General features: G+C 41.4%; 1 protein-coding gene across 5 annotated transcripts in view; it reads left to right on the top strand.

Moving 5' to 3' along the window:
• The window catches only part of ccdc88ab (coiled-coil domain containing 88Ab), a 58,318-nt gene that overhangs the window by 19,119 nt on the left and 22,864 nt on the right, over positions 1–16,335 (top strand). For all 5 annotated transcript variants that reach the window (XM_034301135.2, XM_034301134.2, XM_034301133.2 and 2 more), the window contains exons 4-10: positions 3,370–3,439; positions 8,193–8,251; positions 9,802–9,885; positions 9,984–10,124; positions 11,376–11,551; positions 14,926–15,007; positions 16,154–16,312. In XM_034301135.2, coding sequence (XP_034157026.2) covers positions 3,370–3,439; positions 8,193–8,251; positions 9,802–9,885; positions 9,984–10,124; positions 11,376–11,551; positions 14,926–15,007; positions 16,154–16,312 — 771 coding nt within the window. The remainder of the gene's footprint in view (positions 1–3,369; positions 3,440–8,192; positions 8,252–9,801; positions 9,886–9,983; positions 10,125–11,375; positions 11,552–14,925; positions 15,008–16,153; positions 16,313–16,335) is intronic.

Below are 16,335 nucleotides of genomic sequence, written 5' to 3'. Positions count from 1 at the left end.
CAGGGGCCACGCCTCCTTCTCTCAGACTGAAGCACTCAGGCCACGCCTCCTTCTCTCAGACTGTAGCACACAGGCCACGCCTCCTTCTCTCAGACTGAAGCCCACAGGCCACGCCTCCTTCTCTCAGACTGAAGCACGGGGGCCACGCCTCCTTCTCTCAGACTGAAGCACTCAGGCCACGCCTCCTTCTCTCAGACTGAAGCACTCAGGCCACGCCTCCTTCTCTCAGACTGAAGCACGGGGGCCATGCCTCCTTCTCTCAGACTGAAGTACTCAGGCCACGCCTCCTTCTCTCAGACTGTAGCACACAGGCCACGCCTCCTTCTCTCAGACTGAAGCACAGGGGCCACGCCTCCTTCTCTCAGACTGAAGCACTCAGGCCACGCCTCCTTCTCTCAGACTGTAGCACACAGGCCACGCCTCCTTCTCTCAGACTGAAGCCCACAGGCCACGCCTCCTTCTCTCAGACTGAAGCACGGGGGCCACGCCTCCTTCTCTCAGACTGAAGCACGGGGGCCACGCCTCCTTCTCTCAGACTGAAGCACTCAGGCCACGCCTCCTTCTCTCAGACTGAAGCACGGGGGCCATGCCTCCTTCTCTCAGACTGAAGTACTCAGGCCACGCCTCCTTCTCTCAGACTGAAACACACAGGCCACGCCTCCTTCTCTCAGACTGAAGCACTCAGGCCACGCCTCCTTCTCTCAGACTGAAGCACAGGGGCCACGCCTCCTTCTCTCAGACTGAAGCACTCAGGCCACGCCTCCTTCTCTCAGACTGAAGCACTCAGGCCACGCCTCCTTCTCTCAGACTGAAGCACAGGGGCCACGCCTCCTTCTCTCAGACTGAAGCACAGGGGCCACGCTTCTTTCACTTCAATTCAAAGCAGAGAAAATTACTCTTCTGTCACCTCGGTCTCAACTCAATAATTGGAGAATCTGTCAGCAGTTGTAGCTGTGAGCTATCACACAGAAACACACACACACCTGTCACTATTGTAGCTACACATATAACCTTCATCTCTCTGCACACACACCTGTCAGGTCATGTTTACAGCAAATCTTGCTTTCTTAAAACTGTCTCACAGAAACAGTAGCTCACCATTTACCAGAAAACACTTTCCTTCCTGCTAGTTTCTGTTTTTACATCCTGTAAATAAACCGGAGTTCACAGCCTCTGTGTTGTTCTGTAAACATTGTAAAAATACCATGAGCATTCGCACACCATAGAAAAGAGACACAGCGACCGGCAGCTCTGCGTCTGGGGCTTTCCTTCTCGCTTCCACCTTTACAGTTCACACCTCACGTGTCAGGAGTTTTTTTCACACTTATTTCTCTTCTGTGAAGAATGAGTTCATTGTGAGCAAGAGACTACAAGCAGCTAGAAATCCTACTGTTTTCTTTTTTTAAGCTGAAAGTGACAGTTGTAGGTCAGTGAATGAAAATATTAGCTCAGAAAGGTCAAGATTTTACCCAGGAAGTAAAGATGTAAAGATTCACTGATTTCAAAGTCTCAATATTTATGATTCAATTATTCAGAAATATTTATCAGATTTATTATTATGAATTATTATTTAACAACTGTGTGCTTCAGTCTCAGCGAAGGAGGCGTGGCCTGTGTGCTTCAGTCTCAGCGAAGTCTCTCCCACTCTCTCCCATTATATATTATTGTCCTGCACTGAAACAGGCCTAAATTATATCTTTTATACACTGAATCATTATTTACACTATCGAAATGTCTCTGAAGGAGAGATAAACATCTCTGTCATTCATACTCATATTATAGTTCAAGTGTAGAAATGATTAGAAATTTGTATTCTGGAGAGACAGTAGTTGAATATGACGTGTTTGCGGTTCAGCATTGTACCCTCATGTTGTTTTTTAGGTCACATTTTAGCTTTGATATCCTTCTCTATTTTTGGTGTTTCAGTTGCTAGCTGATGGGAATGTAGCTGACTCACTAGATGCTAGCAGTCTCGCACTCCTCCTTTACTCTCTGAGTGCTGTCTGACTCACACACAGACCTTCTTCACTCTCTCGCTTCATTATCTGTTGAAGTTAGATTGAATGTTGACTTCTGTTTACCTGGATGTTTTCTAGTCACTTTCAAGTTGACTGAGTAGATTCATAGTGCAAGAGCTAGAAAGTTCATTAAATACAGATTAGGGGTGGTGTGTGTGTGTGTGTGTGTGTGTGTGTGTGTGTGTGTGTGTGTGTGTGTGTGTGTGTGTGTGTGTGTGTAATCTTTCGCTCTGCTTTGGGGAAGCTGTGAGGGCATGACCTTGGTGCCAGAAAACTCAAAACTATGTGGTTACTAACCATGTGGAGCATTCTAACGTTACATTCTTGAAAATTACAGACTTTACCATCAGCACCACCCATATTGGATATAAAAATGATCAGATATACGGTGTGTAATCTCTATAACCAGCCCAGAACATCCTTCTTCCTTTTTTCCTGCTTTTCTCGGCTTATTTCTATCTGTGCATTTAGAACGTAGAAATCCGAGATGTGCCATTTTCCGAAGCATCTCTGAGGCTTTAGAAAAGCAACAAAACCACAGTAGACTGCTTCGGAAAGCCTATATTTGATCCAGAAAGCCTCTATTTGCTTACTTCAGCCCATTTTTAACCACTGGAGCTCGGAAAAAATTCACTCACATGCCCAAAAAAGAACTTTTTTTAAAAAAATTGGAAAGAAGTCACAGAGGACACGCTGACCGAACCTCAAACACATCATTGCCTGGTGTAGGAGTCACCATTTATTTAGTTCAGTTAGCAATTAGAACATCTGGTTAGATTAATTTTCTATGACAGCAGCTCTGACAGTAGTGCAGCTGCAAATCACAGGTTTCAATTAATGTGCTCGTTCTAATACGTTACCGTTTCTATAGTAACCGCTCATTTACAGGGACTATGGTGGGCGATCGACATAATCAAAATTTAGAAATAATTGGATTTTAAAAATGTGTCGGTTTTTACAAAAGAAAATGTGTAATGAGGTTTTCTGCTTTCGTTTGTGTGGCTTAAGATTTAAACTCTCACCTCCACTAATTGCTTCAGGTGGAAATGCACTTTTAACACACTTTTGCCAGGAGTACATGAAAGCCTGCCATCAGTGTGACTGCTGAAAGCTTTTCTGTGTTTTGTGTGTGTGTGTGTGTGTGTGTGTGTGTGTGTGTGTGCTGACATAGACACACACTCTGAAGAGGCTGTTAAAGCACTTGGTATTGATCAGCAGTGGTGGATCACTGACAGCTGAATAAGTGCTGACAGCAGCAGCAGGTACACACACAGCTGAGAGAGCAGGAGACCCGGGCTGATAACTGATGTGTGTGTGTGTGTGTGTGTTTTTCTCTTCTCTTTGTGCTCAGGAGACCCTGCAGCAGCTGGTGATGATGCCTCTGCCCAACGTGCTGGTGCTCGGCAGAACTCCGCTCACTGGTATGTGATGCTGAACTTCTTTCTTTCCTCCTTCACTCTCACTTTCTCTCACAAACAGTGGAATATATTTATTTGCTGATGTATTTAACCTTTATGCTGATTTATTTTATGAACGTCAAGCAACGACATTAGAATTTGTAAAACAGTCATCAACAGTATCTCAGTATATCAGTATCTCAGTACATTATTATCTCACTACCTCAGTATCCCAAGGTTTCAGTATGCCAGTGCCTCAGTTTTATAGTGCTTCAGTACCTCTGTATCTTGGTATGTCAGTATCTCAGTGCCTCAGTAACCCAGTGCCTAAGTACCCCATTATATCACTCCCTTATTATCTCAGTATATCAGTATCCCAGTGCCTTAATACCCCCATTAAATCAGTACCTCATTATATCAGTATCTCAGTGCCTCAGTATCTCAGTGCCTCAGTATCTCAGTGCCTCAGTATCTCAGTGCCTCAGTATATCAGTGCCTCCTTGCATCAGTGTCTGAGTCCCTCAGCATCTCGTTACATCAATGCCTCATTATATCAGTACCTCAGTATCTCAGTGCCTCAGCACATCAGGGTCTCAGTCCATCAATATCCCAGTGCCTCAGTACCTCATTATATGAGCACATCAGCATCTCAGTGGTTCATTACATCAGTACTTCAGTATCTCAGTGCCTCAGCACGAGTATCTTAATGCCTCAGTGCCTCAGCATCTCAGTACCTACGTACATCAGTATTTCAGTAACTTAATGCCTCAGTAATTCAGTGCCTCAGTACCTCAGTGAGTCACAGTGAAGCAGCGGTGCTCCCTGTGTGACTGTTCAGCCATGTGGTTTTTATTAAGCAGTCATTAGAGCTGGATGGGGGATGGGGACTGTTATCAGCTAAACACCAATTCACCTCAGGCTACAGAACCTCACCGCTCTCACTCTTTCTTTCACTCTTTCTTTGTCTCCATATTGCTCTGAGTCTCTCTTTCTCTCACTTTAGTCTCTCTGTTGCTCTCTCATTTCAATTCAGCTCAATTCAGTGGGATTTATTTGCGTCACAAAGATACATGTGTAACTGTAAGAACAAAAAGAAAAAGTTATTAGAAAATGAAAAAGAAAATGTTTTTGTTCATTTTTTAGCTGCTGTTTAAGTAGTCTCTCATCCTTAGTCTCTGTTGCTCTCTCTCTCTTCAGTTCAGTTCAATTTAATTGACTTTAATTCACAGTGTTTTGTTTCACAGAGTTACATTTGTATTGACAAAGCTTAAATTATTACGTATTTTACAAAATATTTAATAAATAATGAAGTAGAACATTTTGGGTATATATAACCATAAAATGAAAAAAAAAAGATTAACATATAATCAAAAGTTTTAATTTTTTGTTCTTCCTTTTAGTTTCATTGGCATTTCAGTTCAATTTAATTCAATTTTTTAAATTATTTTTTTTAATTTTTAATTTTTTTTTTTTGCATTATGTAATTGCCAAAGCTTTGATTACATAGTAAATAAATAAATAAATAGAAAAAAAATATACAAATCAATTAGAAAATTCCAAAAACTGTTTGTTTTTATCTTTTTGTTGTTTTTGGTTTTTGTCTTTGTTGTTATTTTCTCTGCAGCTCTTTAAAATTAATTGATATTAATTTTATTTAATAAGGAATTAATTCACTTTAATTGATGGTGCTTTAGCGGTATCACAAAGGTACATTTCTTTTTTTTTTTACTTATTGGAGCTTTGTAACATTAAAAACAGTAACAATTAAAAGTCGAACAAAAGAAAAATGAAATAAAATGAAAACAAATCAAATATCATATAAAAAAGCAACTCTGTAGTGCTGTTAGTTTTTCTGTCAGTGTTGCTCTTGGTCTCTCTCACACAGTTTTTCTGTTGCTCTCTCGCTCTTAGTTTCTCTCTCTCTTACGTTTATACTCTGTGTCTCTCGCCTCGTCTCTAACGTCTCCGTCTCGCTGTTGCTTTTATCCTTTCTCGCTGTCGTTTTCTGTTTCTGTCTCTCTGTCTTGCTCGGAGTCTCTCTCTGTCCCTCCGGTGTGCATTCTTTCTGTTTTCTCAACCGCTGTAGGAGAGACGGATGTCACAGAGCTGCCTCACCTTCTTTTCTCGTCTTTTCAGTCTTACTCACTCAGACCAGGCTGTGCTGACTCGCCCAGCGTTTAGATGCGTCTCTGACAGCTGCTCTGTTCAGCCATTTTAACTGAGGACAGCTGGAAAACAGAACTGCCGAGTCACGACAGGTGCAGTTTAGCAGCAGGCCGTTAGTTTATTAGCATAGCTGAGTAAGCAGTGTGAGAGATGAGAGTGGGCGTTCAGAGTAGCGTGCGGCGAGGCGACAGGCAACCGTTCACAAGCGTGATTTCATCATCAGCAACAAGCGACACTGAAGTTCTCCCGATTCTATATACAACACGTTAAAGTAAAGCGACAAATCCAAACAATTCCTCACGTGTGGTGCAACGTTTCTTCAGCTCCACACTTACGACTTTAGCGCCTACTTGCAGTTAGTTCCCATTTAGTGTTTGATGCACAAAATGGATGACAAACTTATAACCATAATCTCATCTTATCCTGTTATACATCAATGTGTATAGCACTAGTAGCTACTAGAGTTAGCTAGCTTTGCTAATCAATCTGACGATGAACCCGAGCACGGAAGGTGTAAATCAGACTTAAATATATTGTGTATAAAACATGTAGCAGGTTGTAGGCTATACATTTGGGCTTTTACCTTTTACCATTTCTCAATTGTACTAAAGAAAATGGTGGACAGGCCACGCCCATAAGCAACAGCATTAGCAATGGTTACGCGTGCACAGGAGACAACTACAGGTGACACGAGTGAACGTAGCTTCAGTGCTTAGAAGGAGCTTCATTGTATGAACATGTATCGTGATGCTGGATGTTGCAAAGCTCTGTACAGGAAGCTGTCATTGATGACATCATAGAGTACCTCTACAGGAAACCACTCTGTTCTGAGGCATTATGAAGCCCTGGGGTCCATCTTGAGAAGCTGTTTCCTCTTCCTGTACACCAGTTATTGTTCACAGGAAGTGCTGGAGGTTTGTCATGGTCCCTGTGACCTCCGGTTTCCCGTCAGGATGATGGAGGAAGAGCTTAAAAACTCAGTGAGTGTGCATTACCGGACCCGAGCGAGGCCCAGGGGTTCCGTTAGAATGATGTTTCCCCTCATCTTTCTCTCTCTCCCTCTCTGCTCCAAGTGTCCTTGAATAATTTATGCACCACTCTGCAAAAACAGCAGCTCCTCATTTGAAACCAGCAGGGATTTTCATTTCAGGATTTCTAGCCAGGTGTGTGTGTGTATATGTGTGTGTGTATATGTGTGTGTGTATATGTGTGTGTGTATATGTGTGTGTGTGTGTGTGTGTGTGTGTGTGTGTGTGTGAGAGAGCATCTTTATATGATTTAAAAAAAAAAAAGAAAGGGAAAAAGCATTTCCTGTGTGGAGAGCTCATGCGGATTCCTCAGCGTGACTAACTCGCATCATGTTTCCTTTTACGCCTTACGTTGGTTTATGCTGCAGCGCTCATTTTCAGCTCGGTGCGTTTTTCTTTCATAGAACAATTTCCATAATCATGTGGACAGAATTATTAATCAGTTTTCGATTCAGTTCACCAAACCGCCTTATATCTCACACCAGAATGAGGACTTTGTGACTTTAATCTCGCTCAAAACCTGTTTTCGTTATGACCAATCCAGCTTTTATGATTATGCAAATTGGACACGCCCCCCAATCATACAAGCCCCGCCCCTTCCGCTAATAAAGTGGTGCTGTAGAGCCTGGTTTGTATCGTACAAGTGACAAGCAGGTGTTCTTACATCATTAAATATCTGAGCCAATCATTTTTAATTTCTAAAAGAGGCTGGAGCTACAATGTAAGGAATTTCTCTAATTACGCTTCTTCATCATTAAATGAATATGTCATTGTTTAATAAATGATAAAATGTAATCGTTGCTAGTTGCTATAGGAAAAAATCTACTTTAGGGTGGTAACAGTAATAACTCCACTTCATCGCACCACCCAGTCGTTGATTATTTTCCTGTAACCCAAATATTTTATTCCTGCAAGTTTTCAGGTCGATCTTGATCATGTTGTGTAGAGCTTGTGAGTTTGTCTCGCTCCCAAATATAGCGTTCTTGTGTATCCAGAGGCCTGGCTTGGTGCTGATAAATAAATCTAGGCCACCATTCAGCTTAAAGTGTGCTGTTAGAAGAGCAGGAAGTATCCTGCCTGCAGTGAAGATCAGATATCTCTGGTAAATAGATTCTCTGTGAATGATAAATCTATGCTATGTGCAGTTTTTGGTTTGCTTCAACACACACACACAGGTGGTATCAGTTTTGTATCTTCTGAGCAGGACCTTGTCGTTGTGTCCATGTAGACTCCTCACAGTTGTAGTTTCACGCTAGTTAAACAGCCCGTATGTTTGTTGGTCTGCAATTGGCCGCTCTTTAAGCCCCTCCCCTCGTCTGGGCCAGCGGGAACGTCGGTGCCAAGCAGCCCAGTTGGACGAACCACCTGCTTTTCTCTTCTTAATTCCGCCGTGTTAACAGTTCATCTCCTCCAACAGCTGCCTTGCGCTTCGTCTCGGCCTCCCACAGTCGAGGCGCGCTGAGGAGCTGAGGATTATGGGATTTTTTTTTTTTATTGCATCAAAGTGTTTCTGTTCAACAGGTGTACTCATAAAGCTCACGTTTCATGATGATTTAAAGCTCGTGTTGTTTCTTTGCTTTCAGAACAAGGCCTGGCTGAGGTGAAGAAGCTGCTCTTGCTGTTGCTCGGGTGTGCTGTTCAGGTATAGGAACACACACACACACACACACACACACACACACACACATCCTGGTCATGATTTACAGTAACTGTGCAGCTGGTAGAGACTCCAGATTGTGCAGAGTGAAAGAGAAGTAGGCGATAATGCCATGAGCCTGACAGGTGGCATCAGCTGGCCAGGAGCCAAGATGAGCTCTGGGCAAGGAGCCGTCTGCTCTGTAGGAGGGCGGGGTCGCTCCACACACACACACACACACACACACACACACACACACACACACACACACAGTAATAGCACTTTACCTCAAAACAGCACAAGTGTCAGTGCAAAAACGCAAATAGTGTAATCTTTACTGAAAATACAGAGAAAAAAATGTAATAGCAGTTCCAAAACAGAAACACAGCCGAGTGCCACTACTTTAATTTCCCCCTGAAAATACAAAGAAGCAAGCTTTCATGTAATAGCAGTGCACGTCCAAGCTGCTAACAGTGCCTATACATTATTTGTGTGTTTAAAAATTTGAGCAAACGTTCACTTAATAGCAACACACACCACCAGACACAAGCCAAGGGGGTGCCAATACTTTAATCCCGATTTGAAAATACACAGGAATTTGCATGCCAAACATCAAGAGTCGCACCTTTTTGTGGCTGAATCTCGAATGTTAATATAAACTCACCATGTAGGGCACTAGGTAGGGTGTAGAGCTGCATTATATACTCTATGTAGGGCACAAGCAGCAGGAAGCCATTTTGGATTTAAGGTGGCAGAAAGACAATTGTGTTACCAATCAATGGTCTGAAATATTTTAAGCTCCACCCACACGTCTCAGCTGTCGTGATACCTGGGCAAGGAGGATAAGCAAATATTAATCAAGGCATTATGGGTAATGTGCTAAGCCATGTCATAGTGTCTAATGGGAAAGGGTTTAAGTGTGGACATCTTTAATATACATCAGTGCCGTAATGCCATCCGAACATAAAACGTCGGTTCAGATCTGATATAAAGCACATCCTCGTCAATACACACTGCTCCTGCGCTTCTCAAATTATCCTCAAATCCTGGAGCTCGTCAGCTATTCACGGCACAGATCTGCATGCATAATGCTGAGGCACACAGGCGTTCACGTTATGGCGAGATTTTTCCTCCTATTAATAATACAAAGAATACGGTTAAGGGTTAAGATTAACATCACTAAGATGAGACTTATCTGCATATCTGGTCATGTGACCTCCCAGGAGGAACTCGGAGCAACATTTAAAAGTAAGATATTGTCAGTTTATTAGTGTTATGGATTTGAAATCATGTGTGTGTGTGTGTGTGTATATATATATATATATATATATATATATATATATATATATATATATATATATATGAAATAGGAAATGAAAATTTCATACCTGCCCTTCAGTCGTATTAACGTAGACACACAGTCTCTGTTCCTGAAGTGACTTTTAGGTCTGGATAAGTATTTTTATAGCTGATTATGTTTTCCTTTATCTTTTCATGTATTTTTTGTGAGCTCTTGCAGATTCTCTCACAGGATTCAATTCTCTGTTCATTCACAGTGCGAGGAAAAGGAGGAGTACATCGAGAGGATCCAGACGCTGGATTTTGAAACGAAGGCAGCCATCGCGTCTCACATTCAGGAGGTACGAAGCTGCCGTGATGGAAAGCCGTACATTCAGAATCCCGGGACCGCGGAATTGACTCGGTTTGTTCACTCGTTCCTTAATTTGCTCTTGCACAGGTCACCCACAATCAGGAGAATGTTCTGGACCTGCAGTGGCTGGAGGGGGGAGAATCTCCACCTGAGGACCTGGACTCGCTCTCCAGAAACCTGGCCTTCCATCTCAGACGCCTGGTGGACGAGAGAGACGAGCAGCTGGAGGTACGAGAGAGAGTGAGAGAGAGAGTGGAGGATGTATCCTGAATTTGTGTATAGTGTGAAAGTCTGAAATTGTTCCTTTGAGGCTTCGAGTCTGCTCTCTTCTATCAGCATGTGAATCAAACTTGGATAGTGATTGGCCACAGCAGGCTATGCTGTGTACTCATCCTGGATGGTGATTGGCTAACACTAAGAGCCTTAATACTTATTGGTGGATTCTGGGAGACGGTGATTAACCTTAGTCCTGCCCTTGAACCCCCGCAGCCTCTCAGACATTCCCAGCATCCTCTGCTCCTCTGAGGCTGAATAATGATCAACAGACCCCTGCTTGTGGCCAGCTACTCTTCATTAAAATGCCATTTACACCCTTGTTCTTCCACACACACACACACACACACACACACACACACACACACACACAGGTCATACTATCCTTCTGAGGACATTCCATTGACATGATTATTAATACAGCTAATTAATGCTAAATCTAAATCTAAATCTAACCTCAGTAACCAAGACGAAACTGTTTGTATTCTTTTTTCTTTTTTTTTTTTTTTATAATGACAGCAGTTTTCTTTGTATGGACCAACTAAATCCCCCCACATGGTTGACACAGTCAGATATTCCTGTCTTTGTGGGGTTTTTCGATGGTTGCGTCTCCTTCACTTAAAGCGTGACCTCATTTGGAGAGCACTCTCCTCTGATGGCTCCATCCTCATCACACTCCTGGTTTCTATTTAATGAAATCATCACGGCTGGCTGCTCGGCACCAGCGTCGCAGAACTGACCTTAATCTGTTTCCTATCTCCGGAGGAGAGTGAGCGCTGCTTGGCGATTTTACTGTACTATAAAAAGCTCCAGCTTTGTCTTAAAATGTTCTAAGGCTGGACGACGTGATACGATATTGATATTGCGATAAATGATATTACAATATGCTTTCCCCATGACTACTATAACACAGAGCAACTCCATGATAAACATCGAGGCCACTTTTTTATATAATATTTTCAATGGCACTTTTTTGCTGGCCTTTTTATCTAAATAAATCCAAACAGCACGGTCCAGACACTGTAAAATAAAGTTAGCAATGAATATAGAGTTGATAAATACAGTATAATGACTACAACAAACCGGATATTTTTCGTCCATCAGTTCGTAGTACAAAACTAATATAACTTTAATGTCGTGTTCCTTGTGAATCTGCCCTTTTCAGGGATGTTCGATATTGTGTTGACGTTGCGTCTCTGCCCACAGACGATCGTAGAGCTGACCCAGGAGAGAGATTGTGGCCAGTGTCCACCTCCTCCTCCTCCGCCCTGTGCCCAGTCTCCCAGCGATTCGCCCAGCATGCGGCGCACCGAGAGCAGGCAGCACCTCAGCGTCGAGCTGGCAGACGCCAAGGCCAAGATCCGACGCCTCCGCCAGGAGCTGTGAGTACAGAACCCTGACATTAACACCTGATCCGTCAGCTTTAGCTGACTCACATCCTGCAATTCTTCTCATCACTTCTGATCTCTAATCTAGTTTGGCCACATGATGATCATGAGTTATTTCCCAAGATTCCTATCATGAGTCTTGTTTAAAAAAATGCAATTTCGAGTCACTCATTTCCAGACCAGATGTATGGAAATTCAGAAAACTCCAGATGTCACTCTTAAGGAGAGCACACAGTGTAGGCCATGGCATTTTCCACAAGCCTAGATAAACGTAGCTAGCTGTAGTTTATTTATTTTAGCCGAGTCAACTTTTTGAATTGAAGCAGAGCATTTAAACAGATTCAAAGTAGTAGCTAAGATAGTTTCTTTGCTCACGAAATAACGTGTATTTTAACATACTAGGTTGCATATTATTTTGACAGACTGTTTAGTGAAATAGTACGCTATTTAGGACACTTTATTTCAGTGATACTGGGTTTTCTATTTTTTTTTTTTTAAATACGATTACGAAATTATGAATACAAACTACTGCCCCTTCCTGGTGTGGAGAGTTATTTCCTTTTACGTGGACAAAAAACATACATGAATTCCAGTTTTTATGCATTTTGTTTAAGCGCAACTTTTAACAAAAGACTTTAGATAACCTTGTTTGGTGTTAATTCATTGACATCTTGATGTTCCTTACAAAGTTTTGTCACTCAGGTCACCTCAAAGCCAAATGGGCTTGAGAGAGAGTTTGTAGATTTGGAGGAAAGGGATAAAAATGGCGTGACGTTATCGAACCCCACCCTTGTATTGAAAGTTTGTAGGATAAAAAATGTGACCATTGTGGTCAACACTACATCTAAAGCCTTGAACATTCATAGCAGTGAAATGGGATGTTTTCTGATGACCACCATAAACAGTTTCTTCATTTTTCTGTTAAACTGAATAGGGCTGAGGATCAAACCCTGATGACACAGTGCAATCCATCTGTAAATCTTAGACAAGGCACTGTGTTTAGTCATCATTCCTCATCCTTGTCCTTACTCATGACTCCTGCTGATTTCTTGTGAACTTCCCGCAAACAGCAAAAGATTGACGAATCATGCCGAATGAGTCCTCTTTTTTTTTTTTAAAAAAAAAAAAAAGCAGTTCCTCTGCAAGGCTCTGGCCGGAGTCCACAGTCGTTGTTTTTTCAGCCTTGTAAATAATCGAACTTCCTCCTTAAGAGTGCATTAACCTTGAGAGACAATGCACAGCGGCGTGATTTAGAAGTAGCGGTCGTGCTGATGGAGAAGCGGTTTTACAAATGAGAGGAAGTTGAGATACATATAAGTGCATCCAGCTTTGCTAATCAGGAAGTTTAAAAGCCGTGTGAGAGACGCTGCAGTTATCACATGAGGCGAGGCAGCACTTGTTTTTGTTCTCTTTGCACGAGGCCGTGACACAGCGATGTCAGTGTGGTGAAAAATGACTGTGTGTTGGACAGGCTGTGGATCAGATGCCTGGGGATTCGCCCCAGATCCACGAGATAATCTAGCATGCATGATATTCTTGAAAAGTCTTTGGCCTACTTATAGAGTCTCTGTGAGATTTTATTAGAGCACAGAACTACTGTTTATCACTGCACATTCCTCTTCTGCTGTAGTTTGAGATTTGGCAGCAGTTTAATATCATGACGTGAAAATATTTTCACAGTACTGAGTATATTTCATGATGTGTATGTTTGCTGAGGTTAAAAAAAAAAGCCTATGATAAACTTTTATTTAAATTCAAGAAAGTTTTATCATCATATCGTACTGAAAGAGGAAAAAGAGGATCTTGTATATAGTCAGTTCATTTGTTATTTTGTATTATACACCATCACTTTTGAATTCTCAGTTCTGATTGGTTGGGTGTTGATTCAATTTCTACAACAGCAGCTCTGACAGTAGTGCAGCTGCAAATTACAGACTTTGTATATATATATAAAAAAGTGTGTAATCATTGATATGGTGAAGTTTTCTGTAAGGAGATGTTTATTAAACATTTATGGAAGGAGTCTCCAGTGTCAGCGCTTTTGTAACAGTCAGAGGTAAAGCTGCAACTTCTGACACGAACAGAGTTTACGCTTTACTGGTTCTCGGTACCATTACAAGCTGTGTTTTGTTTTGTTGTTTTTTTTTTATTATTATTATTAACTAGAAAGAGAGAAAAAAAACTTCAAGAAAGAGGCTGGTGAAGGAATGACTGTGTATAGCTGCTATAACGTATAAAGCGAGAACCGGAACTAACTTGTTGCACAACATTAAACACTAAACTATAAATGGATAAAAGGTATGATGTCATTCTGTATTTAAAAAAAGATAATGTTGGCAAATTGGTGTGGTATAAGAGGAATAAAACACTTGGGGACATGCTGGTATAAAATAATCAAGACAATGTTTGGATATATTTCTATTCTACCAATTTTCGGTAAATGTTTGCGGGGAAGACATTAGTACAGTTTTTGTATTTTTCCGAACTGGAGTCATTTCAGGTGTTGTATTATTATTGTCATGTTTTCTCCGGGAATCTTTCCCAGTTCTTGCCATGACCACCTTTGATTTGCTCATTGAGTAAGCGTGTATGGTACAATGTGCTAATCAGATTGAGCTAAAATACACTGAAATACCCAGCCTATGAATTTTTCACCTCTACACACTGGCTTTCAGTGACCAAAGCCCATCTGGAGGGACGAGTTTGCACACATCAGTGCCAGGAATGCAGCATTAAAACAGGTGGAAGTTTCCCACATGCTACATCTTGCTCTCTTTGCTGCCTACGTTAACATATAGACCTCTTACTAACTCATTATAATTATTATCATTATAATATTCCTCGCTATTCAAATGTAGTGGAGATGTTAGGGTTAGGCTCAGGAAGAGACGGTTATGTGAGGACCGGAGCAGGACAGAGGAGAGTGTGTGTGTGTGTGTGTGTGTGTGTGTGTATGTATTCTGTTCAGAGGAGACCGTTGCAGATTTGCATGCCCTCAGAGCTTTTTTTTTGTTTGTTTTAATCTCTCTTCCCTCTTTGAGATTTTGCACAGTGGATAATAACAGCAGTCTGAACCCTAATGCAAATTTATTGTAACACAACGACTCAGAGAACATTTATATTAAACAGGCAGAAATGCAAAATTTATTCATTTCTTCCTAAGAAATATTATTTGTGTATTTGGTTTTAAGAAGAGTTTTTATTATTATAATGTATTATATGTATTTATTATGCTTTGTGTCCTGAGTTAGAACTGCAAATCTGATTAAAAATGATGGTAATTATGGGATGGAGACATAAAGAGTGTGTGTGTGTGTGTGTGTGTGTGTGTGTGTGTGTGTGTGTGTGTGTGTGTGTGTGTGTCACAGAGAAGAGAAAAGTGAGCAGTTGCTGGACTGCAGGCAGGAACTGGAGAACCTGGAGAAAGAGCTGAAGAGGATTCAGCAGGAGGTAACACACACCTGAATAAAACATAAAGAGAATTACTAACACTAAAAGGTCTATATCAGGGCTTCTCAACCTTTTTTGGCCATTTTTATCAGCCCAACATTCCTATAGTGGGAATTAGTAGAAATTAAAGGCCTACTGCTTTAAAAATTCTGAGTGTATTTCTGTAAATAAGTACACAATCCACAGCATGATGGGTAACTGTGCTGCTTTGAAAGTTGATTTTAACAGATGAATATAAAAAATTCAACCACCGAACCACCAATGACACACATAAAACACAAAAACATATATTGCGCAACACGTTATACATCAATCTCGGTTCTTGATATTATATTACATGCATAATGATGATTTGATGAATCGCTGTGTGTAACTGCACAACTCCAGGCGCTCTGTACTCACTGCTTCACATGGCAGGACTGGGCTTGTGCGGCGCACAGCAGCGAATCAACTTCAAATAATGGAAAGAGCGTATCTCATCTCAACTGCTACATCCAACCTAGAGCACTACTTTGATTTGATGCTCACAAGCGCACTGAATCCTGCGCTCCATAAATAAGTGCTAGCAAATGGTTTAAGTCTGGTTCAAGTATAGCCTTGCACGTAATAGTTTCAAGCGTAAAGCTTATTTTACACTGCAAGCATGGACTGTTCCTTTTCTTGCACTGGCTTAGTAAATAATAACATGCAAATATCTGTAAATATTATAAACATGCATTACCACAGATTTTCACTTCTATGCTCTGTAATATTGCTGGTTTCCTCTTAATTTTGGGAGGACACACCGTGCTCTTGGCTCGATAATATGATTAGAGTTTTAGTCTAAATCGCAGATATTTTTGCTCAGGATTTCGGCGTTTGCATTAGAAGTGTGTAGTAAATCATTTAAAATGCAGACAAGCCATCATTTGTAAATATCTGCTAAGAAAATAGAGCTACCAAACTAAGCTAGTGTAATAATTTAATAAATACTTGAAATTTGTAATGAGTGATATTTATAATCCCAGTTCTAAGGTAAAAAAAAATTGTGAAATTTTTTTTATTAAGAATTGTGCAGCTTTATGCTCGCTCTAACCCTACTTCACATGAGGCTGTGTGTGTGTGTGTGTGTGTGTGTGTGTGTGTGTGTGTGTGTGTGGTGTCCAGAACCTCCAGTTGCTGTCTGACGCACGCTCTGCGAGGGCCTACCGTGATGAGCTGGACGCTCTGAGAGAGAAGGCCATCCGAGTGGACAAGCTGGAGAGCGAAGTGGGCCGTTATAAAGAGAGGCTCCACGACATCGAGTTTTACAAAGCTAGAGTCGAGGTACGAAAACACCACAATGCCAT

This window comes from Pangasianodon hypophthalmus, chromosome 28 (assembly GCF_027358585.1).
Source record: "Pangasianodon hypophthalmus isolate fPanHyp1 chromosome 28, fPanHyp1.pri, whole genome shotgun sequence".
NCBI lineage: Eukaryota > Metazoa > Chordata > Actinopteri > Siluriformes > Pangasiidae > Pangasianodon > Pangasianodon hypophthalmus.
Note: the sequence above shows the minus strand (reverse complement) of the source record. Positions and strands in the feature narration are given on the sequence as shown.